This window comes from Melospiza melodia, chromosome 7 (assembly GCF_035770615.1).
Source record: "Melospiza melodia melodia isolate bMelMel2 chromosome 7, bMelMel2.pri, whole genome shotgun sequence".
Classification (NCBI taxonomy): domain Eukaryota; kingdom Metazoa; phylum Chordata; class Aves; order Passeriformes; family Passerellidae; genus Melospiza; species Melospiza melodia.
The window spans coordinates 30,264,824-30,291,324 of NC_086200.1; the positions used below are offsets into that span (position 1 = coordinate 30,264,824).

General features: G+C 45.3%; 1 protein-coding gene across 2 annotated transcripts in view; it reads right to left on the reverse strand.

Moving 5' to 3' along the window:
- KDM4B (lysine demethylase 4B) overlaps window positions 1-26,501 on the reverse strand; it is a 71,359-nt gene that overhangs the window by 10,883 nt on the left and 33,975 nt on the right. Inside the window, exons 9-16 of one of the 2 annotated variants that reach the window (XM_063161110.1) lie at window positions 17,268-17,464; window positions 16,765-16,797; window positions 13,643-13,812; window positions 8,408-8,847; window positions 7,258-7,378; window positions 4,663-4,841; window positions 3,146-3,368; window positions 299-375 (exon numbers count right to left, since the gene is read on the reverse strand). In XM_063161110.1, coding sequence (XP_063017180.1) covers window positions 299-375; window positions 3,146-3,368; window positions 4,663-4,841; window positions 7,258-7,378; window positions 8,408-8,847; window positions 13,643-13,812; window positions 16,765-16,797; window positions 17,268-17,464 — 1,440 coding nt within the window. The remainder of the gene's footprint in view (window positions 1-298; window positions 376-3,145; window positions 3,369-4,662; window positions 4,842-7,257; window positions 7,379-8,407; window positions 8,848-13,642; window positions 13,813-16,764; window positions 16,798-17,267; window positions 17,465-26,501) is intronic. The other variant, XM_063161111.1, reaches the window with a different exon arrangement.

A 26,501-nucleotide genomic window follows, 5' to 3' on the forward strand; every position in this document is an offset into this window, starting at 1 on the left:
GTGGGTGCTGTACCAGCCCTTAGCACTGCCCATCTCCCATGTGAGATGCCAAAGGCAATGTGAATCCTCCCCCCTGTGTGTGGGGCAGTGAGTGGGTGCTGTACCAGCCCTTAGCACTGCCCATCTCCCATGTGAGACGTCAAAGGCAGTGTGAATCCTCCCCCCTGTGTGTGGGGCAGTGAGTGGGTGCTGTACCAGCCCTTAGCACTGCCCATCTCCCATGTGAGACATCAAAGGCAGTGTGAATCCTCCCCCCTGTGTGTGTGGGGCAGTGAGTGGGTGCTGTGCCAGCCCTTACCGCTGCCCAGGCGCCGGCCGAGCACCGCGAGCAGGACCAGCCCTCGTTCACCAGCTCCGGGCGTATCCCGTAACAGCCTGCAACAAACAGAGCCACAGCCTGTCAGAGCAGCCCTTCCTCAGCACCTCTCCGTTTCACTCAGTTTCCCTTCTCATGCTTTTTCAGCTCAGAAGCAACTCTGAGAGCATTTGAGGAACTCTATTCCAACAAAATCAGAAGAGCGACCAGCAGGTCTGAAAACAAACCAACCAAACCCCTCCACAGGTAACTCACATTTGTTTTTCACTTTTCTAAGGGCTACAATAGCAAGACTTTGTTTCTTTAGGCAGGAACTGGGCTCCAAGGTACTGGGCTCCAAGGTGATGCCACCGCTGCTGGAGTGCACTCACAAATGGAAACAGGGAAGGGCACTGAATTTTAGCAAGGTTGAAGGAGTTACTTTTGCTGAGTGGTGTTATGAGGAAGGACAAGGGCAAGGAAATTCAATACCTGCATTCCACATGGTTAACAGTATTTAATTTATGGTTATAGGAAGTCTTAAAACCATCTCATTCTACAGAGCATCAATTACTGTAACATGCAAACACCAAATCCTCCTACAACACCACCAAAATAGTAAAGTGGTATCGTGCCCATTATAAAGGCAGGGAAATAAGAACAAAAAAAAGTCCTTAAAATTCTATAAAAGGCACTGAGGTTTGTCACTGAAAACAATGGGGAAAAGACACAAATACAGTTTGGAAAAGTAGATCTATGTGATTCCTGCAAGCTTGTAAAGTGAGTGGAAAATTGAAGATAAGCATCTCAACTAACACAGCTCATTCCACCCAGCCTCTATCCCTCCTAACAAAATCTCATCCAGCCTTTACCTGTCCTAACAAACTGAACAGAAAATTTCAGCTGGGAACAACAATCTCAAATTCCTGAATTAAACTTAAAAGAAAACATTCAGAAAGCATTGGGATTGCCACCACAGCCTGATTTATAAATATCATCCACTTAACCAGATAAAGAGCATGTCAAAAAAAGTCAATACTATGGATCTGCAGCTGCTCTCCACATCTGAGGTCTCTTTTCATCACATGGCAAATCAGGGCAGCAAATTCCACCCAGGCTAGAACAGGGACAGGGAGTTCAGGCCAAAACTGAGCTGAGGGAGAGCCAGACCCTGAGCACAGCCTCAAGCTGCAAATGTGGAGGTTTAGATTGAAATTTAGGAAAAATATCTTCATGGAAAGGGTTGGAACAGCCTGCCCAGGGCAGAGGTGGAATCACCATCTCTGGAAGTGTTAAAAACATCCATGGATGTGGCACCTGGGGACATGGCTAGAGGTGGGCAGGGTGGTGGTGCTGGGCTGATGTTTGGACTTGATGGCCTTGAAGGTCTTCTCCAACCTCAGTGATTCTGTGAGGGCAGAATAGTCCTATTTACAGAACCCCAGTCCCATAGGGATAATGCAAGAAAAATCTGCTCTTTTTATGGATTTTGTGAGTGCCTCAAAAGCCCAGAAACCTTCCCAAACCTTCCCCTCTCCGTAGGGCCTGGCTGCTGGAACCCAGCACAGTTTGAGAGGGCACTTCCCAAGAACACACAGGCTGCCAGCTGCTTTTACAGTCAGCCAAAATACACCTCACCACTGCAATCCTGCAATAAAAGCAAATGGATTCTCTGCAGCAAAGTCAAAGGGATGTCACAGAGCACAAGGAAACAACCAGGCACTGAAGCCTCCATCAGATTTAACACCTGTCCTGTCCTACCCTCAAGGGGAGGGTACAGCCAAAATATAAAGCTGAGTTTCTCTAAAAAAAGATGGATCTCAGGTCTGAGCCTGCATATTAACATCATCTTGCCCACAGCCCTCTGTCCTTAAATAGAATTTGGCCACAGAAACCATTCTATAGACTGGACTATTGCAGGCCTAAGGATGGACAAGATGCAGAACCCTGAATCATGAAGGGAGGATGAAATTTTCCTCCTCACATCCACTCTGCATCCCATGGCCTGATCAGCCAGAAATGACCATAATCAGAGATTCAGCACAGACACAAAAGTTGCTTCCAGTTCCCCAGCCCTGCTGAGCTGCATGGGGACCTGCAGACTCTAAAATTGGAACAACAAAAGTAATTCCAGCTGATGCAAGTCAAATAAGATTCCCCATCTGTCAAGATCAAACAGCTGAACAGTAATTCGTCACAAATGTTAACTGGATGCTGTACAATCTCCACTGAAGGTACACTCCACCAGGATTAATCAGATCTTCTTTTAGACATAACTATCAGGGAAGCAAACAGACATATGTTCCCTTTTGTAATCAAGTGCCATTACTACAAACACTATCACAGACATTAATAAAATATATCTCAAACTACTCCATGATCTCTGCTGCATGCAGGAACAATATAGCCTCCCCCAGCAGAACAATATTGGAACAAAATATGTGAGAGAAAAGAGTGCAATAAAGCCTTTGAGTTCTGCTTTATTACAAAAAATGAAAGGTATCAAAAGAAAGAATCTTTTCTCTGAGACAGAGAAGAATCAGCCAACAAAAAAAGCAGTAAAAAGAATATTGGTGTGTATTTTTAAGATCAGTGGCTGCCAAGATGGACTTGAATACACAGATGTGCTTTGAGAGAAAGGTTCCCTGTCCATGGCAGGGGATGGGAACTGAATGAGCTTTAAGCTCCTTCCAACCCAAACCTTTCTGGGATTCCTGATATCCTTGTACCTAGAAAGATAAAAATGGGAGTGACAGGATACAAACCTGACAAGAAGGAACTCAAATACAACAACACACAAACTCCTGATTTCTGGGGGGCCAAAGGCTCTGGGGAAGATGAAACACTCACTAGCATGAACCTGCAGGCAGCATTTGGCACAGGATATCAAGGGACTGGTTCCATCCTCTCCAATGTAGGAATTTGAAGGAAGGGGCTCGGTGTTTTCTCCACTTGAGGTAAAGCACATCTCTGGGATCAGGGGCTTGGTCTTCTGCCCACACTTGGAAAGGTGCACGAACGAGGACGGCTCCCCTGTGGAGGCTGGGGCAGCTTCCTTCTCCACCTGTGAGGACTGCAGAGAAAACTCCATCACTGGAACCTCCTCTTCCTGGCCGTGGTGCTCACTCTCCACTCTGAGCACTCCCCTTGCACAAAGGTCACCCAACACCTGGCACCAAACAGCCAACAAACAGCCTAAAATCCTGATTCCCCCCTTGCTTCTTCCCCTTTTCCTAAGGCATCAGCTGGGATCTGTAATTTGTTGTGGAAGCTCAAAGAAGCATTAGAATAATGAGCAGCTTTTCCTGGTTTTCTTCTGTAAAAAATTCCTTAATTGCAGCTGAAAACACCAAGGAAAAATAAAAAGGAAAATATTACTAAAAGCAAGGCCTTCCCTCCCTCTCTCCCATCCCCTTGGCATCCTTCCCTACTTTTCCTGCAAGAAGTTCTCCTGAAGGACATTTCAAGGTTTCTGGTAGCTGACAGAGTTAATAGCAATGGATAGAACCAGCTCAGCTGCACCCAGTTTTCCTCACAACAGCCAGCAATCAGAACAGATATTTTATTTTCAGTCTGTATAATAAATCAAGAGATTTTATTGAAGGGGGAGGTGGGTTCTGCTTTCCTCAGGAAAAGCTTCCAACACAGCTACAAGTATCTAAGGCACGAATTCCTGGTGGGCACACAAAGCCAGATTTGGCTCTATGTGAGAACAAATCAATGCACAACTGCACAAATAACTAATTCATCTGATGAATTTTGCCTTTCTGCTTATAACATCTCCCAAAGCATATTGGTAGTTTCCAAAAAAAGGTGATGGATGTGCTTACTCAGTAAATTTTTATTTTGTGGCTTGTTTGCATAAATTCAGCAACTGGGGCCCATATGGAAACACGAGCCTGGTGTGACTTTTCTCTGCATGGAACAGTGTTTGCAAAGCTCTTTCAGTGTGATTTCAAAATGAACACTGAGCAAGCCAGAGAAGCCAGGAATGATAACAAAAAAGGCTCCAGCCACTGCCAAATCCAAACACATTTCTTTGGTGTGCAAATTTGTGTGGGTTTGTCTGTATCAGAAACGTCTGTACCAGAAATGTCTGCATCCTAACTCAGCCATGTGAGCAGTGGCAGAGCTTTAGATGAGATATTAGGGGAAATCTCTTCATGGAAGGTGTGGTCAGGCAATGGCACAGGCTGCCCAGAGAACTGGAGTCACCATCCAAAAAAAAAACATGGACACAAAACCCATGGATACAGAGGGGAGATGTGGATTTAGGGTGAACACAGTGGTGGGGGATTGACAGCTGGACTTGATCCTAGACCCATTTCCAACCTTAATGCCTCCCTGCCTCTGTGATGAGGAATTACCTGGTTATAGGGGTAGAAGAGGGTGCAGACAGCACAGTATGGCTCACTCAGGGCAGCAGCTGCATTGAACTTCCTTTCAGCTGGGAAATTAAGTGCTTTGTTCTTCCACTGGAAGGAAAGTAAAGATTTCAAAGCCTCTGGATCACTCATATCTTCCTCTCCAGAAAATGGAAACATTTCTAGAATGAAAAGGAAAAAAAGAAATCCCAAAACAATGAGCAGTAAGTAAAGGCAAAAGAGTTTATGGTTAGAAGAGGCAAAAGGAGCAAGGGTGAGTTAAACAGCTCAGGTCTCAACAACACAGAAGTGAAATAAACAAAAACATTCAACTCCTCCATGGTCTCCCATATGCCTATGCCCCAAACACTTCCTTAAATGGACAGAATATCCCCTCTGGGGACACGATACACAAGACAGGAGCAGCAGTGACCTGAAGGAACTGGCCATGAGGAAGGAGAGAATGGAGATTTACTGCCTTTGTAACTCCCTCCCCTTCCCAGCTGTGAAACCTCCACCATCCTTTTCATGAAGATTTCACTTGAACTTTGTTAAGTTCTTTATTTTATAAACCTTTCAAAGGTCCTTGGCATTTCATGATTAAACCACTGCTGAATCCATCTGTGGCAGTCTGGGGGTCTGAGTTCCTTACCCTTCCTTATGAAGGAGCTTTGAGTCACTGTAAGTGTTAAAGACATTTTCCACACAAGGCTGAGTGTAAATCACTCCCTGCATCACCAATCTGCAAAGTTTCCAAAAGAACAGGGAACTCAACAACATCTTGGAAGAACATTATCCCCAGAGCTCAGCACATTAAACCAAATTGTTCACTGCTTCACTGTTAATTACTGGAAATAAGCAGTTTATGTTCTGCTCTACAAGTCTAAGTCTCCTCCCCAGTTCTCCCTCCCTTTGAAGATTTCCTGACTCTTGGGTTACCTGAAAGGATAAAAGGAACTGGGAGTAAAATGTTAATGGCTGAGTTTACATCTCAGATTTTAAATGTTGCCCATAACATATTTGTCAGACAATGTGGAAATTTTATTGTGTTTTATTAATCCCTTTTTTAAGGTGATGAGTGCTGGGTGTGTGGCTCTGTCACATTTCATACGAGGGTTACCCTCTAAAAAGTGTTTATTTATAAGACATGAATCAAAACCCACATTTCTCCAAATTTCAGTCGAGGCACATCAGGTGACAGAGCAGGATTTATGACACCAGTGAAATCAGTGAAAGCAGCAGCCTAATCCAGAGTGACAGATGGAGAGAAGAAAGGGAATGGCTGTTGTGTGCTGTCACCTTGGCTCCTCCCAGGATGGATCCACAAGGCATTCAGGATGGCTCCCACATTGCAAACAACTTATCAGAGCTGCATCTTTGTGTAAAATGTGCATTCCCTTAATTTACATGCTCACTGATCCTCCTGCAGCCTGCAGCTCATCCTGCACATCATTCCCTGGAAAAGCCTGGGGTGCAGAGAGCTGCCTCTATTCCCTGGTGGGGAGGGAAGAATCTGTTTGATCAGATTCTGCCCACCAGAGCTGTAAATCACTCCCCAAGAAATGCCAGCTTCCACAAGAGCTGCTCCTGCTCCACCAGCCAAGTCCCCAAACAGCTTCCAACAAGTCAAAGCAGTGGGAAGAATCTGCCTAATGAGGATCCTCCAGCTCTGAGCTGGTTCCAAGGTCTCACACCAAAACAAGATAACAAGTCTCAGCTGCCTCTGCACACTTCAGTCCATGTTACACACTTGGAAGGCATCAAATGCATCCTCCTTGGTGAGGAAGGAGCTCTGTGAGCTCAGGAGAAGCCTTTCCTGCAGGAGGAAAGGCAGGAAAAGGCTCTAAAATCAATGGATGCACTCCTGAAGGAGGGTGAATGGGAAAGATGATGTCCTCTGGAATGAGGAGCTGTGAGCAGGGACTGCCAGCTACATCCACGTGCCTGACCCAGCACACAAAAGCTCCTTACTGGGGCATTGTCCATATTCTGAGTAATGTGGAAAAGGCCTCAAAGTGGGAAATTACACCACAAAACAGTGAGAGGTAAGAATCTTTTCTTTCCCTTTGGTCCAGACTGTTGGAGACTGGAATGTGGGGAAAGAAGAATCAGTGATGTAAACACCAAAAAACATTTTAATTCTCATTTCTGCATCTGCCAAGGAAAGTTGGACCCCAACATTGATGTGAATTAGGAGGCAAGAAAAAGCTTAGAACTGACTTTCCTCACACACATGAGAGCAGATCTGACCTCCACTGCCTCCAAGGACCAGCTCTCATCCCACTGCAATATCCAAGGCAGAGCTTTGCCTTTAAGGTATTATTTTCTGCAAACTTTTCTTTTCCCTTTGCCCATAATGCTGCCTCATTCTGCAGCCAGCAAAATATTTTTCTTGAGTGAAAAAAAGGGTGGGAGGCGAGAAGCGACACCTCCCACTGGAGAGCTTTGTTTCCAGCTGGGTTATCAAAACGGGAACACGCTGCATTTCCTACCAGCTCCGTGTAACACAGAGTTTCAGGCCACCCAGTTTTGTCAGAGGCTGCAGCAGTTCCCTGGCTCAGACAGGACCTGCCCAGGGCCCTGGTGCTGCTCACTCACCCTCGTCACTCGAGGTCTCCTGTTTGACCACGGACAGCGGCGAGCGCGTCGGGGGCTTGCCCAGCGGGTGCCGGCGGCTCTTCTTGATCTCCATCTTCATCTTGGAGAAGGCAGAAGCAGCCTGGAAGGAAGCACAACAAGCTGGATGGGCACCCCAAAGGAGGGAACTGGACAAGAGAGGCAGAGCACCTGTCAAAGAGAGTTCTTGGATTCACACAGAAAACTTTTCTCTGCCTTTTGGCTGAACCACTGAAGGCTTCCGAGCCAATTCCTGGAGCAGATAAAAGCCAAAACCAACTCTTAAAAAGTTGGGTAATCTACAGAGTTTTCTTCAAATCAGGACAGCCTCAGAACATCTGCAAGCTGCCAATTCCATCAGCTCGTGAAAAGTCTGCTCAACCACATACACAGCTGGGAACTCCACGGAAATCATGACTCATGGAATCCCAGACTGGTTTGGGTTGGAAGGGATCCAAAGACCATCCAGTTTCAACCCTGCCATGGGGCTGCAGAACCCTAGACCAGATGGTGCTTCCACCCAGCCTGGCCTTGGAGCTGTCCTCACACCAGCCACCACAGCCTGTGGACCACTGACTGTCACAGTCACATTTTCTGGAAAGTTCCCTTTGCCCAGGATTTCTCTCCTGGGAAGCTGAGAAGCCTCAGAGAAAAAGGAAAACAATAATTATCTCATTGCTTCTCCTGTGTTTTGCTGCTTTGAAATGTCATTGGACATTGTTTACCAACAGGTGATTGTTTCATTGGTTTCATGAGAATTGTTTTGACTTATTGGCCAATCACAGCCAAATCGTGTCAGGGCTCTGGAAGAAGTCACAAGTTTTCATTATTATCTTGTTAGCCTTCTGTAAGTATCCTTTCTGTATTCTTTAGTATAGTATTCTTTACTATAATATAGTATCATAAAATAATAAATCAGCCTTCAAGAACATGAATATACACTCCAAGAACCCTCTCCTGAACAGCACCACAAATGCCATTCACCAGCTTTACTGACTTCTAAAGGGTAATTTGACAGCAGCTGGCACTGAGAACTGTGCTGGAAAGTTTTTGTTCGTTAAGATGAACAAACCAGTTTGCAAGTGAATCTAAGGAGTCAGACTGATCATTCCTTCCCGCCACAAGAACTGACCTCGGCGGCGATCTCGGCGCGCTCGGCCTCGGCGCCATCCTGCTCCTTGCCAGGGCCCTGCTGGCGCCAGCCCAGCCCCTTCTGCGTGGCGAACTGCTCGAAGGCCTGCTGGCAGGACATGTGCTCCTTGTCAAACACCACCTTCTTGCTGCGGGGCACCACGTACAGCATGGGGATGATGGGCCGCGGCCTGAAGTCGTCCTCCTCGGCCGGCGCCTCCGATGGCTGCACCACGTTCAGAGGGGCCGCGGGCCGGGCCTGCTCTGGGCCCGGGGCTGGGGAGGGTCCTGGGGGCCGTGCTGGGCCTGGCCCGGCCTCGGGGGGCGGCTGGGGGGCCGGGATGGGCCCTGGGACAGGCCCTGGGGGCTGAGGGGGGAACAGCTGCTTCTTCTTGCGCTCACCCTTGGCCTTCGGGGGCCGCGCCTTGGCCTTGCACTCCCCTGTGGAGAGAAAGGTGACACTGAGCCCTGAAATTCTGGGATGCAGCACTGCCCTCCCTGCCCAGAGCCCTGTGCTGAACTAGCACGTTCCACCATGGAATTACTGCTTTCCCTTCCCAGAGCCCTGTGCTGGACTAGCATGTTCCACCATGGAATTCAGCACTGCCCTCCCTTCCCAGAGCCCTGTGCTGAACTAGCACGTTCCACCATGGAATTACTGCTTTCCCTTCCCAGAGCTCTGTGCCGGGCTAGCATGTTCCACCATGGAATTCAGCATTGCCCTCCCTTCCCAGAGCCCTGTGCTGGGCTAGCATGTTCCATCATGGAAATACTGCTTTCCGTCCCTTCCCAGAGCTCCATTCTGGGCTAGCACATTCCACCACGGAATTACTGCTTTCTCTCCTTCCCAGAGCTCCATCATGGAATTCAGCATTTCCCTCCCTTCTCAGAGCTCCCTGATGGGTTCGCATGTTCCATCATGGAATTACTGCTTTCCCTTCTCAGAACTCCACTGTGGGCTACCACATTCCACCATGAAATTGCTGCTTTCCCTTCCCAGAGCTCCACTCTGGGCTAGCACATTCCACCATGGAATTGCTGCTTTCCCTTCTCAGTTCTCCACTGTGGGCTAGCACGTTCCACCATGGAATTACTGCTTTCCCTTCTCAGAACTCCACTGTGGGCTAGCACATTTCACCATGAAATTGCTGTTTTCCCTTCCCAGAGCTCCACTCTGGGCTAGCACATTCCATCATGGAATTGCTGCTTTCCCTTCTCAGATCTCCACTGTGGGCTAGCACATTCCACCATGGAATTACTGCTCTCCAATGAGCGCTCTGAAAGCTGCACACACTCAGCCGTGCCTCAGCACTGACCTAGAGAAGCCACTTCAGAAAGAAAATACTTGTGTCATTTCTATGGACTATTAAATTCCTGACTGGAACACAAAGGCTGCTAAAAGCAACATTTCCTGGAGGGAAAATACCTAAATCCCTAGGAAACTGGACAGTGTGCCAAAAAACCTGTAATATGTCACATTAGCCATGACTCTGTGCTTCAGGTTTTTTGTCCTCCAAAGTCAGGGGCACAAAACCATCCACTGGAGCACAGGAATGAAATATTTTTGTACCATTAATAAAATAAATATTTAAACAGTATTTTTATCTTTATGCCTTCCTTTTCTAACCTCTGTTTTTCTGTATATTCACATTAGCACAGAAATACAGGTGTACATGTGTATTCCTGTGCTGTATATGAATAATTATAAATAAAAACATACATCAGGAGGTGTGCTCAGATTTTTTTTTTTTTTTTTTGCTGATAAGGAGGTGCAATCAAGAGTTTGGAGACCCCCATTGTGTGTCAGTAGTTTGCTTCTCACTGTGTTTGCAAGCACAGCTCTTATCTGGGTATTACTGTGTGTTAATGTACCCAACAGCCCCGGGAAATGAAGAACTGAAAAAAAGATACCTGAATCATTATTACCCAAAGATTTCTGCTATCAAGCTTTTTTAAAAAATGCTTTTAAAGCATAAATCAGGTGCAGCACAGAGCTCAGCTGGATCCTGAGATATCCTTTACTCACACCCATGTCCTTGTTTCTCCCAGCTCACTGTCACTCGGTTTATCTGCACAGCCCTCATGGATGTGACAACACTTCTTGAGCAGATAAACATCTCAGCATTGTCACCAGAGGCAGAAATGGCCTGTAAAAGTCTTCCCCACCTCTCCTCCCTGTGAAGGGATTCACACACTCCCATTTTACAGCAGGGATTAAAATCCCTGCTCTCCACTGAGGGGAGTCTCCAGTTTGGGATATTCAGGGACAGCCTGCTCACCCCAGGGAAGGTTACACCAGCCCCAACCCACCCAGACCCCTCCACTTCAGGCTACACCAAACCTGACCAGCCCAACCCATGAATGGAAAACCAGAATAACCATCACACAATAGAGGTTTCTGCATGAAGAAGGGTGAATACTCCCACAATAGGATAAAGTGCCAAAATCCCTGCTGAAATCCCTTAGGGATCACCTTAACCCCAGCACTCCACAGAAGTCTGATCACTTTATTTACAATTCACACTAACTTATAAAAATGGGAACAAGTCCAGCTCAAATAATTATAGTTGTACTCATGTAGGCAGTCCCTCAGATAAACTGGTTTGTTCTATCACAGAGAAAGGAATATTGAATTTCCTTAGAGAAACAAACATATTGAATGAAAGGCAAATTGGATTTCTCCCCAGTTGCACAAAACCAGATCATATTTACTCTCTATACACTCCAAGAATTCTCTCCCCAACAGCACCACAAATGCCATTCACCAGCTTTATTGACTTCTAAAGGGTAATTTGACAGCAGCTGGCACCGAGAACTGTGTTTGAAAGTTTTTGCATTACGATGAACAAACCAGTTTGCAAGTGAATCTACGGAATCAGAAGCCAGGAAAAAGGGAGGAAAAATTCCAAGAGCCTTATCTGGCTATCCCGAACACTTCCAGGAAGGAAAAGGACCTGACGGCACACATGCACAGGTGGGTCCAGAAGGAATGTCTTTCCTGTCCTTCCACTGCAGAAGGATGGCAGCTGTGCGTGGGACACAAGGTGACACAAGGAACACAAGCGGCAGAGCTGTGCTGCCACAATCTGAATTTCCCAGCTCAGGAAACTGAGGAGCAGCTGAGGGAGCTGGGAAGGGGCTCAGCCTGGAGCAAAGGAGGCTCAGGGGGGATCTTGTGGCTCCCTGACAGGAGGGGACAGCCAGGGGACAGCAGGCTCTGCTCCAGGGGACACCAGGACAAGAGGGAACAGCCCCACGCTGCCCCAGGGGAGGGTCAGGCTGGACGCCTGCGGGAATTCCTCCCTGGAAAGGGCTTGGAAGGGGCTGCCAGGGAGGTTTGGAGCCCCCAGCCCTGGAGGTGCACTCGGGTTTGCAGTTCCCCTGCTCACTCACAGGGGGATTTCTCTGCTCAGCACCTCCAGGCAAGGGCAAAGCCTCAACACTCTCCTTCCTAACGTCCCAAGACAACCTGCTAAAATTCCAAATGTATTAATAGCAACATAATAAATTATGAATATAAAGCTGAGTCATAAAAACCAAAAGTAAACACCATAAGGGATCTGGGTCAGAAATCCTGAAAACCTCGAGTTATAAATACTCAGCTTGTCCAAACAACCAACACAAAGCACAAGACCTACTCTGGAACCATGACTACTTTGAAATCTCATTCTTTCTCCTTCTCAAGGTCACGTATTCTGGTGTAATAGAAAATGAAGCCAAATTAAAACCAGGGAAATAAAGAAAGGAAGTGCAGGAGGGGGTGGGAGCAGAATTACCACAAGCAGGGCCATCCAAACAGATGCTGCTTTCTTCTTCAAGATGAAACCCTGAGACACTGGTGAGAGGCAATGCAGACAGCAGGATGTGGAAAACTAGAGAAGCCATTGGGATTTAATTGCTGTATTGCAGCAGGAAAGCTGAACATTTGCAAGCAGCCACACCAAGCTGGAGTTTGCTCCAGTGGCACTTCTGCAATGGTGCTGAAAATAAGCTTTTCCCTCCTGAGCCAACAGTTACAGAGCTCTTCAGAAGTAGTGGAAGTGTATGATTTGGAAGCCATTCAGCTAGAACAGAGTTTTTATTATTCCTTGGCCATTCTAATGATCTCAGATCTGTCCTTGTCACTTATCTCTCGTCTCCGAAGAAAAATCAGCATTTTCGGGCCATTTATTACAAGCATCAAGTGTTAAACTTGTACAAGAGCTAAGAGCAGACAATTTAACACACTGCTGATGCTCTCAAGCTTAGGGCAATAGAAATTAAGTATCTGCACTGTGCAACAATGGTTTCCCAACTCCTTATTTCCCATGAAAAGAGAAAATACACTGTCTAGCTGAGAGACTGAACAAAGCCCTCAATGCTCTTCCCAGAGCTACCACAGATTTCCTTTATGATCATTATCGAGGTTCTCTAAACAGTTTGCAGCATCAGTTTCTCCAAATGCTAAACAAATAATGGATATATACAATAGATGTAAATTAATTCCCCCTAAGTGCTGGAGAAGCCTCAAAGAGCGAGTGAGTGTGTCACAGACATAAAAACCACTTCTCCACACATCAGGGGGGAAAAAAGCAGCTTTTTCCCAGCAAGAACTCCAAGCATTTCTACACAGCCAAGAAAAAGGTGCCACAGAAAGAGCCCCCTGCACAAAGGGGGCTGGATGTGCAGAAGGAAACCCAAAGGACTGGGAGTTGCCATTGCCTGGTTTTATTTTCAGCAAAGGTTTTATATTTCATGCAGAGGAAGCTGCAAAGCTTCCCTGCCCCAGCTAAACTTGAAGAAACCAAAGTGGGATTCGTGCAGCAGCTGTGGATCCCACCCAAACTGAGCTCTCTGGATTCAGTCTCTGAAAAATGGGAACATAGGGAGGGGAAGAGGAAAGATGAATTGCACAAGGCAGTGCACAAATCATTCTTTTTCAGGGCAGGACATAAAAATACATTTATTTGTTTCTCTATGAAATAATTTAAAATATTCCTCACATAATATATATTTTTTACAATCCTGGAATAGTTTGAGCCTGTAGAATTTTCAAGCCCTGCCAAAAAAGCTATTTGGATTGAATCCTTAAAGGGAGGGAAAAATCAATTGCTGCTGTGAATGATGACATATTTCAGTGAGTTTTTAATATTGGGGAAAACTCTGCTGATATATCAACAGAAATCAACAGCAGCAGACAAGTTATTCACAGAGGTGTTTCAGAGCTCACCCCAGCTCCTCACTGCTCTGGCCTCACCTTCTCCCTCCATCCCTTTGCTTCTCTCCTCTTCCTCCACATCTGGACCCCTTTTCAGCTCCTCTTTTACTTTCACATCTTCCAAGGCAGTTTCAATAGCCATGACATCCCCAAGAGATTTCTGATCCTCTGTTTTGTGTCTTCTGGGTTGACTCCTTTTTCTGTGAGACCTGAAAGTACAGAAGTGTGATTTGACATAAAAGAACAGCCTTCAAAATAGAAAACCATCACTGACTTTAAAAGCTGAATAAAAAACAAAAGGATCTTCTTTGCAGAGAAAACACAAGGTAGCTAAAATAGCTACAGGGCAGAAGAGATATCTGAAAGGGAGCAGATGAACCTTGCATAACACAACATTTAAGATCCATTCACAGCAGCCATTAATTGTCTGGGTTTCCTGAAGAGCTTTTTCCTACCATTACTAATGTAAGCTCACAAGCTGCAGTTAAAGTGATTTTAATTGTGTTTTCAATCTATTTTGCTTGTATTTCAAAATACAGATGAAAACTTGTTTAAATCTCTCTTTCATCCTCTGCCTCCATTCCATTATTTCTTTTCATTCTGTCCGTGCCTCCCTTTGGCAAACTGCTGGAAGTCTGCAAAACATCATCTTCCAGCTCTGAGACATTACCCAGCACTGCCAGTTCCCAAAAACACACCATAATGAATGCTCACAGCACAATCAATAGGCAGTCTATGATTTTTCAGCAGTAAATTCAGAAGGTCCAAGTCCTTGAAGAAATCTAACTAAAAAATATGCTTATTAATAAGAACAGACAAATACTAACGAGGCAATAGCAATGCTGCTCATTCTTTTTAAAGTCAATGCCACGAAGGCAAAGATTACAGGAGCCACAATGCAAAGAGAAATGGAAATTCAGAAGCCTGGACAAGATTTTTGGGCTGGGAACTGTACCCTGACAGACACTCCCTACTGCTCAAGAGGGACAGGGAGGGACAATTGGAAGAACAAGAGTCAGAAATTTGAAAGTCAAGACAAATGCAGTTTAATAGGTGAAGAAAGAATTAAGAAAGAAAGAAGCCCAGGAAATCCACTCACCACCTCCCTAGGCAGAGCAGTGCCCAGCCAGTCCCCAAAAACAGCACCTCAGAAGCCAAACCCCTCCTTCCTCCTCTCCCCCAGTTTTTATTGCTCCCCATAACATTTTATGGCACAGAATTTCCCCTTGGCCACTCGGGGCCAGCTGGGTCCCCTCCCCAGCTCTCACCCACCCCCAGGGTCCCTCTGGGCCAGAGTGGGACCAGATAAAGCCTCGACACTGTGCAAGCAACAGCCAAAACTTCAGAGCCCCAAATCCCAGTCACTCCATCCCAGCCAGCCCCAGCACAGGGCTTTACAGAATCTGCAGAATTTCTCCTCGAATTTCAAGTTTAAATCTAACAAGCTCTCCTTTTCCAAAAGGACTGATTCAGAAACTTGTGATTTTTTTCCCCCATTTTCAGCATGTAGGCACTTCTTCTTTGGTTGAAAGCTGCATTTTCCTTACAGCCTCACATCCATCATCGTGTGACAGAGACTAAAACACACTTTACTCATCAGTCCCAAAGTCTAGAAAAGCTAAAAAGCAGCTCCTCATCCTCAGAGCCCAGAAAACTCAGCTGCTAATTACATTTGGAGCACAACAGAGTTAAGAGCCCTTAATCAGCCTTTAAACTGACAAAGAAGGGAGAAAAAAAAACTCCACCTGAGCTGAATGATGAATAGAAAAGCAAGCTGATCCATATGCACAGGGACCTCTAATTGCCAGACTCTGAGCAGATGGTGGCCCTCCAAGAGGAGCTGGTGCCTTCACACCTGCAGGACAGCCACCAGCAGGAACAGGGGCTGAGCCCACAAGGATCAGCTCTGCTCTTCACCCATACTCCAAGAACACACCACCTTCCCCGGGAGGGGAGAGCAGCGTGGGAGGTGAAGATAAAGCTGTAAGACTTTGCCACTGCAGCTGGAATGTTCTGTGGCTGAAGGAGGAGCTGAGTCGAGCGTTACAGGCTGGTTTTAGCAAAGTGTGCTTTACTCCTGTGGTGTGGAAGTGCCAGGCGAAAATTACAGCACAGAGCTTTATACTCGCAGGAGAGGAAAAAAAAAGATCTGTTTTGCAGTGCTCCTCTCACTCAGGGGCTGTGGGGGAGAGAGGCAGAAAGCTCAGCATTTAAAGAAAGTGCTTCCAGAACTACAGGCTGAAGGCTGAGCACTTCCAGAAGTGAAGCTGTTCTGTGTCTGACAAATTCACACACCAGAAATGAAATGGGGACTGGACTAAAACAGTCTCTTGCTGAAGCCGTAAAGTAAACAAAGTTGGGTTTTTTAAGGTAACCAAGTCTGACTGACCTTAGAGAAGAAATAACACCTCTCTGCAGAGTTTAAAAGCTCCATTTTTCCAAGAGAGCTGACAAAAAAAAGCAGCGTTTGTACTCTTTGAAGAACAGAACCACAAAGTGACTTAAATTAAGTAGCTGCAACTGTGAAGGTTTGGGCAGAGGTGAATCCCATCCCTCCATCCTGCTGAGAAAAGTCAGGCTTCAAGTAAAACCATGTCTTGGAAAGACATAAGCACAGGAGAAAGTACAGCTAAGGAGCATTGAACAGCTTCAAAACTGCTTCAGGATAATGCTGGAATAATCCAGGAAACGCTGAATAGATAAGCAAAAAAAAGCACCTGGATCTTTTGCAGTAGGCTCAGGCTGAGACAGAGGCTTCTCTGCTGGGTAAGAGGCTCAGGGAGGGAAAATAATCCTTGGTGTTCATACAGCACCTTCCAGTGTGCACACCAGCTGCACCAGGAACCTGAACAGCCCCAAAACTGCAGCAGCACTTCCACCAGGGAGCAGCTCCTTTTCCCCACCCCAGGTACATCACACAGTCCAGGAGAGCAGCTCCAGAGGGAAAACCAGAGGAGCCATCAGACAGTTGAGGTTCTCCAGTGATGGAGAGCACAGAAATACAAACCAAGGTGAAACCTGAGGAACCTCAAGGCCTGAATATTCCCTGGGGGCATTCATAAAAAGTTCAGTGACTGAGGAAAGGAGTCCCAGAGCTGCTATTTAAGGGATTGCCAGAAAAAAGAATGAAGGGGTTGATGTTGCTGAGGGAAGTCACATACCGGTGTTTGTTGTCCTCTTCCTCATCTCCTATCCTATAAAGCAAGATTCCAACAGGAAAAGGTTAGCATGCCAAATTTTCAATTCAAGCATGCTGTAACACACAAAAATCACAGACTTGTAGAAAATTAATACAAAGATCAAAGAAAGCACAGAAAGGCATGCATTAAATCCCCTTTGCAACTGATGGGCTTTTTTAAACTCCTGCTTTCTGATCAGTGAAGCTCTAAATGTTCACTATAGATTTTTTTTTTTTTGTCTTCAGGATAAGAGATGAGATGTGAGGAAGCACAAAGTGTCCCACTTTGAAAAGCACGTGCTTTTATAACATGGGAAGGAAACAGGACCACGAGGGACACATTACCCCAGACAAATGGCACGAGGAGCTGTATGAAAAGAACAAAGGCAGAAAATAAAAGAGTTTGAACCATCTCCATGGAGGAGTGCAGCGTTTCCAACTGAGCAGTTGAACTCCAGGCAGGGCTCAGCCCCTCTCTGGCTTTACCTGCGGAGCAGCTTTGCCTTCAGCTCTGCCTTGGTCTCGTTCCAGGCATCCAGCTCGGGGCTGCTCAGGGCCGTGGGCTTCATGTGGTCCAGCACAGCACTGTCCTTGCCCTGCTTCCAGAGCTCGTAGCGTTCTGGCTGCAGCACCCTGACAAACACGTCCATGGAGATCTTCACCATGTCCTTGCGGCACGTGCACTGCAAGAGAGCCCACGGGGTCACAGGAACGGCATTGGCCAGGGCAAAACCAGCTCTCCCCACACTGCCCGCTCCTGCAACACCAGCTGCCACCCCAAAGCTCTCCAAGGCTGGTGGAAAACTCCTTCCCGAGGATTTTGTTCTCCCCAACAAGCCAAAGCCTCCTGGGAGTGGCACTGCTCGAGTTCTGTGCTGCAGGCATTCGACACAATTACTCTGTCTGAGCCTGCCCTCAAGCCCATTTCCCTCCACCAGCCTCTCTCTGGCAGAGTTTTCCAGGCTGAAAAGATATTATTGGTACCACTTCATAACTCAGAAAAGCCTTACAGGAACCAAAGCCTGACCTAGAGCACAGGGCAGTTAAACTTCATAATGATACATCCTGACATGGCACAGCAATCCTGCGCAAAAGGGAAGAAATAAAAACCCTGCAGTAACTATAACCTGCATCCAAAGCATGAAGTGGGAGAAAATGTGCTTTATTCACTTCAGCTGGCATATGCTCATTAAAACTAACCTGGAGTCACACCCCTGCCATTGCACAGAGAGGACTCACAGGTGGTTTTCCTTGGATATTCCCTTTGCTGTGACGGATCAACAGACTGAGTGCAGCAAAGGGATTCTCACCCCCGGCACTGATGGCACTCTCAAAGAGCCAGCCTTTATAAACTCCATCAGACGAAGGCAGAGGATGGAAAAGGACCCAGGAACCCCCAGGTGCCTCTGGGGGCTGCAGCCACAGCTCTCCTGCTCTAAGGCGCAAAGCTTTGCTTGCACTAAATTGCTTTTCAACTCCAAGCTGAGGCTGAGGTAATTGGAGCCACTTTGCAGGGCTGGTTTGGGGTTTTTTCCACCTTTCCTTCATACCTTTTCAAAACCATTCTATCCATTCTTTTGGCAGAAGTGCCTGAAATTAAACCTGCTTCTCCCTTCCCTTTTCACCACCATCACTAAATAATTTATGGCCAGAGTTGAGAATTCACTGAGAGAGGGAGACAGGAGATTCCTTCTGCACAGCTCTCCACCATCCCACACCCTCCAGCTCCTGTTTCTCACTGTGCAGGGGCTGGGGCAGTGCTGGTAACCCCAGTGTGCTGAGTGGGAAGGAGCATTTATGGACAGGCACTTTCAGGAAAACTCCATTTAATGAAAAACAGCCGAGGCCACAAAGGCTGGAAATGCAATTTGGCCACAGCATGGCAGGAACACAGATGGCACCCAGGCTTCCAACCCCAGCTTCCCACAGCACCTCCCTCAGTGCTGGCCTGAGGGACTCAGCACATTTCCCTTAAGAAAGTTTAAAAGCACCTGTGCAGAGCTAAAAGAGGAACACAAAGAGCATTCCCCAGCACAGCTCTGGGGATTGAACTCCTCAGAGGCTGAAAAATGGCTTCAAAGGGGAGCTCTGCCCTTGGTGATGCTGAGTTGGACCCAAGGGGTGCAGCACAGACTCCCCCACACCTTCAAATGTGCCAGCACAGCCCGAGGCACTCAGGGCAGGGGATGCAGAGCAGTTCCAGCCCCTGGGCAGAGCTGGAGAAGCCCAGGCTGAGCTCTGGGGATGCTGCTGGGCTGCACTCAGCACTGCCACTGTGGCCCCCACAGCAGCCAAGCTCCTTTCTGTCCACAAATCTACCATGATGGATGTTTATATTTCAATTTTAATTTAATTCTATTGCTTTCACAGCAGCCAGCGTGAATAATTTACAAAGCCTCCTTCCTCTGGGGCTCCTTCTGGGGCGTGCAGTGCTGTTTCCTCAGCTGCTGCAGTTGTGTCACAGCCACATCCCCAGCATGGCCAGGACATTGTTCCATTCCTTCTCCTCAGGCAGCACTGGCATCCTGCTGATGCTTCCAACACAGCTGGAGAAGGGAATGTTCTGTGTGTGTGTGAGAGAATGGGGGAGACCAGGAGGAGAGTGAGGGTACAGGAGGGTGAGGAATTGCCTTTGCCATCAATCCCTGCTTTGGTTGGTTCCTGGCAATGACCTTCAGTCCCACACCCTGCCTTCCCCCTTCCACACACACACAGCTGTATTTCTTTCAAAGTGTTTCATTGTGGTCATAAACACGTGTATTTCCTAAAAGACATGGTGCCTACGCTCCCATCTCTTCCCTCCCCACCCCAGTTTCTGCAGAACATATCCTCCCAAATTCCCTCCAATTCTAACACTTTTCTATTCCACTATTATTAAACTTTATAGAAAAAAAAAAAACTAACATGTCTACACTAAAACACCACCCCTAAGGAGAGATCTGAAACCTCATTTCCTTTACATGAGACAAAACTGAACCACAAAGCTCCAGTCTGGGAATTCACAGAATTCCTACGGATCAACAGCCCCGAGAAGGATTTCAGGGTGATGTGATCACCCAAAGCACAGCACTGAATGGCAGCAGGAACATCCTGTGCAAACGGCAGTGAGAAATCCCAGGAACCCCGAGATCCCACCCTGCACCTTCCCCTCTCCCCTCCATCCCTCCCAGCCCTGGGAGCAGCAGGGCTGGCAGAGCCACAGATCAAACAAAGGAACAAACAGCAGAATATTCATAACTGCCTTCTCCAAGGAGCCACTGCAAGTCCTGAAAACGGGAGTGGAAAAAACCAAACAAAAATCAACAGCTTTAGGGTCAGTTCTGTGCCCTCGGTTGCAGGGGAGCCGAGACCCAAAAGAGCAACGAGAGGAGTTTCCATATTCACCAAATCTGCAGGAACTTCACTCATTCCACTCTCTGAAAGCTTTTCCCAGCCTCACCTCTCCTTTTCCATAAGTTAATGGCTTTATTAACTATAAGCACATGGAAAAATACTGTAAGGAAATGCACAATTAAACCTTTTTCCAGCCTGAAACCACAACATTCTTCCTTTCCTCATTATTTTATTATCTGCAACTCTAATTTGGAGCCTGTGGTAAAATATGTGACCACACCAGGAGCCCTGTCCCATCAATTCTAACTCCAAGACTGATAGGGGGGAATTTGTGGCTATGCAATGTACAACCATTATCTTATTTGCAATATTTTTAAACATAAAAACACAAATAAGTCTCTATAAAATAACAGTCAAATAAAATGGCTGTCTCCTTGAAGTCATAAAATCAAATGATTTATGGAAAAGTGCAGACTCATTCAACTTCAACCTTCAGCAACAGTTTTGGGAGGATATTTCCCTCAATTCCCAACTATTAACACTGAACTGAACCAGTTCCAGCACACAAGAAAGGTTAATGGAAAATAATCCTTTTCCTTACGCAGAAATAGTCACCAAAATTACATATTTTAAGTGGCACCACTGGTTTTCATGGACAAAACCCTTCATATTCAGATGAAAGCAGTTGGTAAGACTCAGCTGAGCCTCCCACTTTCCCTTAATGGAAATTCATCCATCACAAAACCCAACATGCTCGAAATTGAAGCTCTTTCAGCTTTTAAATGCCAGACTAAAATCTTTGCTTAAAGCTTTTCTACCTGCTTTACAATAAAAATGAAGCCTAAAAGCAAGCTCCTGGGAAGGAGGGGTGGAAAAGGAAAGGCAGCAGAGGAACACGGACAACACTTCCTAGCTTCTCCCTGGGCATTTCCAGAGACAAGAATTTCAGCTTTTGGGAGAAATTTCAGCTTTTGGGAGAAATTTCAGCTTTTGGGAGAAACAAGCCCCCAACCAGCAGCAGGAATCCAGTTTGTTCCTATATCAGGTGTGTTTCTGGGATCTAACAGGACAGAAAAACCCAGTTTGAAGCTCCAGGTTCCTTCTCCTCGCCCTCAGCCAGCCCAAGAGGGCTCCTGGAAGATGAATGGCAGCAATTCTGGGAATTGAGGATTCAGTGAATGAGGATTCAGCTTGGAGGAGGAGGAGGAGGAAAAGCCCAAAGTGCACAGTTGTGTGTTTAATGCTGGTGGTTGGAAGCTGTGGGAAGGAAGATGAGCCCTGACCCCCCGTTTGCAGAGTAATTAGCGGCATCAACAACAACCCAGCTCATTAGCCAACGCACTGGAAAGCCTTCAGAGCCTGACAAACAAAACCATTAGGGAGGATTGCCATGAACCCCCTGTCCTGTCCTGGCTGCAGGGCAGCACTGCTGCCTGCCCGCTCCCCCGGCTGCCCCGCAGCTCCGGAGCATCCCCGGGCTGCAGGAGTGGGGCCGGGGCACAGCCGCCCCTCCCTCCCTTCACACACAGCACCGTGGGGCACAGAAATGCGCTGGGAGCGTTGGCCCAGAGCTGGGATCAAATAAAAATAATAAATAAAATTAAAATATTATCATAATAAAAAAATAAAAAAAAAAATATCCCAGAGCTGGGATAAAATAAAAATAATAAATAAAATTAAAATAGTATCATATTTAAAAAAAATATATATATATAAAAAAAAAAAAAATAAAAAATAAAAAATAAAAAATAAAAAATAAAAAAATAAAAAAATAAAAAAATAAAAAAATAAAAAAATAAAAAAATAAAAATATTATCCCAGTGCTGGGATAAAATAAAAATAATAAATAAAATTAAAATATTATCATATTAAAAATAAAAAATAAAAAATAAAAATAAAAATAAAAAATAAAAAATAAAATATAAAATATAAAATATAAAATATAAAATATAAAATATAAAATATAAAATATAAAATATAAGAAATAAAAAAAATAAAACATAAAAAATAAAAATAAATAAAAAAATATTATCCCAGAGCTGGGATAAAAATAAAATTAATAAATAAAAAAAATATTCTAATATTAAAAAATATAAAATAATAAATAATAAATAAAAAACATTATCCCAGAGCTGGGATAAAAAATAAATCAATAAAATAAAAAATATTATAATATTAAAAATATAAAATAATAAATAATAAATAAAAAACATTATCAAAAAACAGAGCTGGGATAAAAAATAAAATAAATCAATAAAATAAAAAAGATTATCATATAAAAAATATAAAATAATAAATAATAAATAAAAATATTAACCCAGAGCTAGGATAAAAAAGAAAATAATTCAATAAAAATACTATCATACTAAAAATATAAAATTATAAATAATAAATAAAAATATTATCCCAGAGCTGGGATTAAAAAATTTAAATAAAATAAAAACTATTATCATATTAAATATATAAAATAATGGATAAAAAACATTATCCCAGAGCTAGGATAAAAAATAAAATAAATCAATAAAATAAAAAATGTTATAAAATTAAGTATATAAAATAATAAATAAAAACATTATCCCAGAGCTAGGATAAAAAATAAAATAAATCAATCAATAACCCATGCCAACACCCAGAAGGAGCTGCTGGCACTGAGACCCCCAGGGACATTCAGCCACCCCACCCAGCACTGGAAATCCTGGAAATCCTGGAAATCCTGGAAATCCTGGAAATCCCAGCAAATCCAGGATTGATTCTGCTCATAGATCCCCACTTTGGTCTTTCATTAACAAAAATCCTCTCCAGAACCTCCCAGCCAGAACTGCAGGAGAGGAGATCAGAAAAGAGCTGATAAAACAAAGCTTCCAGACCATTTCCAAAAAATAACCATCCCCTTTCCACCTCAGCACAAGAAATGCTGTAAAAGTTCCTTTTTCTTGCACAGAATCAAGAGCATTAGGAGTGTTTACAAATAATACAAGAAAATAAGTATGAAGAAAGGTGGAAGAATTTGTACAGGAGCAATTTTGAATCTGTCTGATGGAAATAAACCATGGAAATGTTATTCCATAATAGATTTCTTTAATGTATTCCAAGCTTAAAAGGTCTAATTAGAGTAAAAGAGCAATTTTGAACGTCTGACAAAAATAAACTATGGAAATGCTATTTCATAATAGATTTTTTTATGTGTTCTAAGCTTAAAAGGTCTAATTAGAGTCAGTTGAGGCATAGACACAAAGTAATGCAAAAATACAGCTCTGATTTGCCTTATTTTGGGGACTAATTTTGCAGTATTACCAAACAGATTTCTGCAAAAACCTCACAAGTTTTATTTTCTTGGGAAATACAGACACATTGAAGGGAAAAAAAGTCTACCAAAATGTGAATAGTAAGAAGAAAGCTTCAATTTTAGCTGGAAAATTATATGCTAGACAACATTAAATCACAGATATTCCAAGTGCAAATTTGAGATTGGTTCTATATTATATATACAGTACAGAAAAAGGAGTGAGCAGAAGGTTTAGAAGCAAGAAGCCATGTAAAGGATCCTGGGATGAGGCAAAAGCTGTTTTATTCAGAGCCCAAAATGCAGGACCTGGGCAGGAGGGGCAGCCTGACCCTGTTTTATGTCGAGAGAGGGAATTCCAGCAGTTTTTCTGGAGTAAACAGGAGATAAAGGAAGGTGTGAAAGTGGCAGCCAGCAGGAACCCAGACCTTCTCCAGGAGTGGCTGCACTTAATTGAAAGGAAAGTGCAGAGATTGCTCCACTCCCATCCATTTATTTTCAGTCCGGTTTGCCAAAGAAATAGAAAAGCTGAGGTGGGATTTGAATTTCTGCTGAAACTCTGAAAGGGTCTCTGGATAGCAGGAGGCTCACTGTGACTACAGGGAGGGCACTTTCCTGAAACCCCTGCTTTAAAAGGGTTATTTGGGCAAAGACACAGCTGTTAAAATCCTCTGGTGGTGCCATCCAAGCTTTTTCAGAAACAAAATCCAAGCAGGAACTGCAGGCTCGTGGTGCAAAATAAAAAAGAAATTTAATAAAAGATATAGTAAGGAATGAAAATTGTAATTTCCTGCCTTTCACTCAGCAGCTTTTTTCAACAACCAAACAGAAAAAAAAAATCTGACAAATGGAAGACAAACGGCTGAGGAACTCCAAGTACAGAGAACAAAGGGAAATATTTCTCCCTAATTCCTAAGCTCTGCCTGTGCAGGCAAACATTAACTGTGCTATATACAAATAAACCCATCCCTCCTCAGCCGAATCAGGAATGCTGAAGTCCAAAGCAAATATTTGGATTACAGCTGACTCTGAAACGTTGTGCCAGGATCTCCAAGGCTGTGAAAACCCCTCTGAGCTCCCTTCTCCTGTCTCTTCTTGCTGCGCTGTGACAGCGACTCCTCATCACCAAACAGGACTGCAGCTCCCAGAAGCATTCCCTGCCAGAGCTCTGGGAGGTCTGGAATGGGATGGACCCACAGCACAACCCTGGGAAGGGCTGCTGGCAGCACATGGGAGCAGCCCTGGCAGCCCCAGGATCACTGCAGGGCTCTCCTATCCCTGAACAACGATCTGCTGCTCAGCTTTACCCCAGGATCACTTCAAATCTCTCTGCTGCTCAGCTTTTGCCCAGGATCACTGCAGGGCTCTCCCATCCCTGAACAAGGATCTGCTGCTCAGCTTTACCCCAGGACCAGTTCAGATCTCTCCCATCCCCAAACAAAGATCTTGTGCTCAGCTTTACCCCAGGATCACTGCAGGTTTCTCCATCCCCAAACAAGGATCTTCTGCTCAGCTTTTGCCCAGGATCACTGCAGGTTTCTCCATCCCCAAACAAGGATCTTCTGCTCAGCTTTACCCCAGGATCACTGCAGGTTTCTCCATCCCCAAACAAGGATCTTCTGCTCAGCTTTTGCCCAGGATCACTGCAGGCTTCTCCATCCCTGAACAAGGATCTGCTGCTCAGCTTTACCCCAGGATCACTTCAGGTCTCTCTGCTGCTCAGCTATACCCTGGGATCACTGCAGGCTTCTCCATCCCCAAACAAGGATCTGCTGCTCAGCTTTACCCCAGGACCAGTTCAGATCTCTCCCATCCCCAAATAAGGAGCTTCTGCTCAGCTTTACCCCAGGATCACTGCAGGTTTCTCCATCCCTGAACAAGGATCTGCTGCTCAGCTTTTGCCCAGGATCAGGTGCAGGTTTCTCCATCCCTGAACAAGGATCTGCTGCTCAGCTTTAGCCCAGGATCAGGTGCAGGAGGAAAGCTGAGCTTGGCCTCAGAGTCACCTTGGCTGGGAGGACTCAGCTGCAGCACCAGGCTCCTCCAGGCCAGATGGAGACATTTCCATCAGCACAACAGCTAAAATCTGGTATTTCTTCTGGGCCCTGTCCAGCTGGATGGGGACATCCCTCTCTCACTGGGGCACCCTCAAGGCTGTGAAGGATCCAGAGCCTTCCTCTGGACCTGACACTGGCTGAGAGCACAGAGATCCAGTCCTGAGGATTTCTGCACTTCACAAAAGACAATTTGTGGAATTTCTCTGTCACAAACCACACTCAGCACTGGGGTTGGACGAGCAGGAGGATCAGAAAAGCAGACCCAAGGGACAACAGCACCTGTTCTAACTAAAAACCCAAGGAGAGAAAGACTCCACATTCTCAAAAAGCTTTGGACCAAACAGGACAGCTCAGATTATTCACTTGCTATTCACCAAACCAAATTCCACTGGAATTTCTAAGGACCTACCCATCCTGGTTTCTCATTTACAGATACAAGTGGATTTACCCACTGTTAGTTTCCCACACTACTCTGCAGCCATTGCTATTTTATTTTTTGCTAATCCTGACACTTGTTCTACCATTAGAGCAGGGCCAGTGTCTCAGCAGCTGATCTTTACACTCCAGACTGGTTATCCTGTATTTTTTACAGGTTCTCTGTGGGATGCAGAACATTGCACCCATCTGGCAGGCAATTAGCACAGCTCTGCTCTCTGAGGTGAACCATTGCCTTCCTGCCCTGCACTGCACCACTGCCACACAGCTCTCAGCACAGCACAGCCCAAACCTCCTCCCCAGGATAATGTCCAGGAGAGCATTACAAGGGGCTAATTATGAGCCTGGCCTTGTCCCCGTTCTCCTGAGGGCAGGCAGGACAAGAGAGCTGTGCTGGCAGCCCAAGGAAAGGAGGAATCCCCACCTGGGTCACTGCAGGAACAGCAGGAGCCTGCAGAGCTTTGCCCAGCTCAGACTTCCCAAGAAGTGAGTATAAATGAGTATATAGTAAGAGTATATAGTAAATGAGTATATAGTAAGAAAAAAAAAAAATCCCCAAACCCGTCTGCATGTGAGCAAGGACAATCTAATTGTGCCTGGGAACAAATAAAT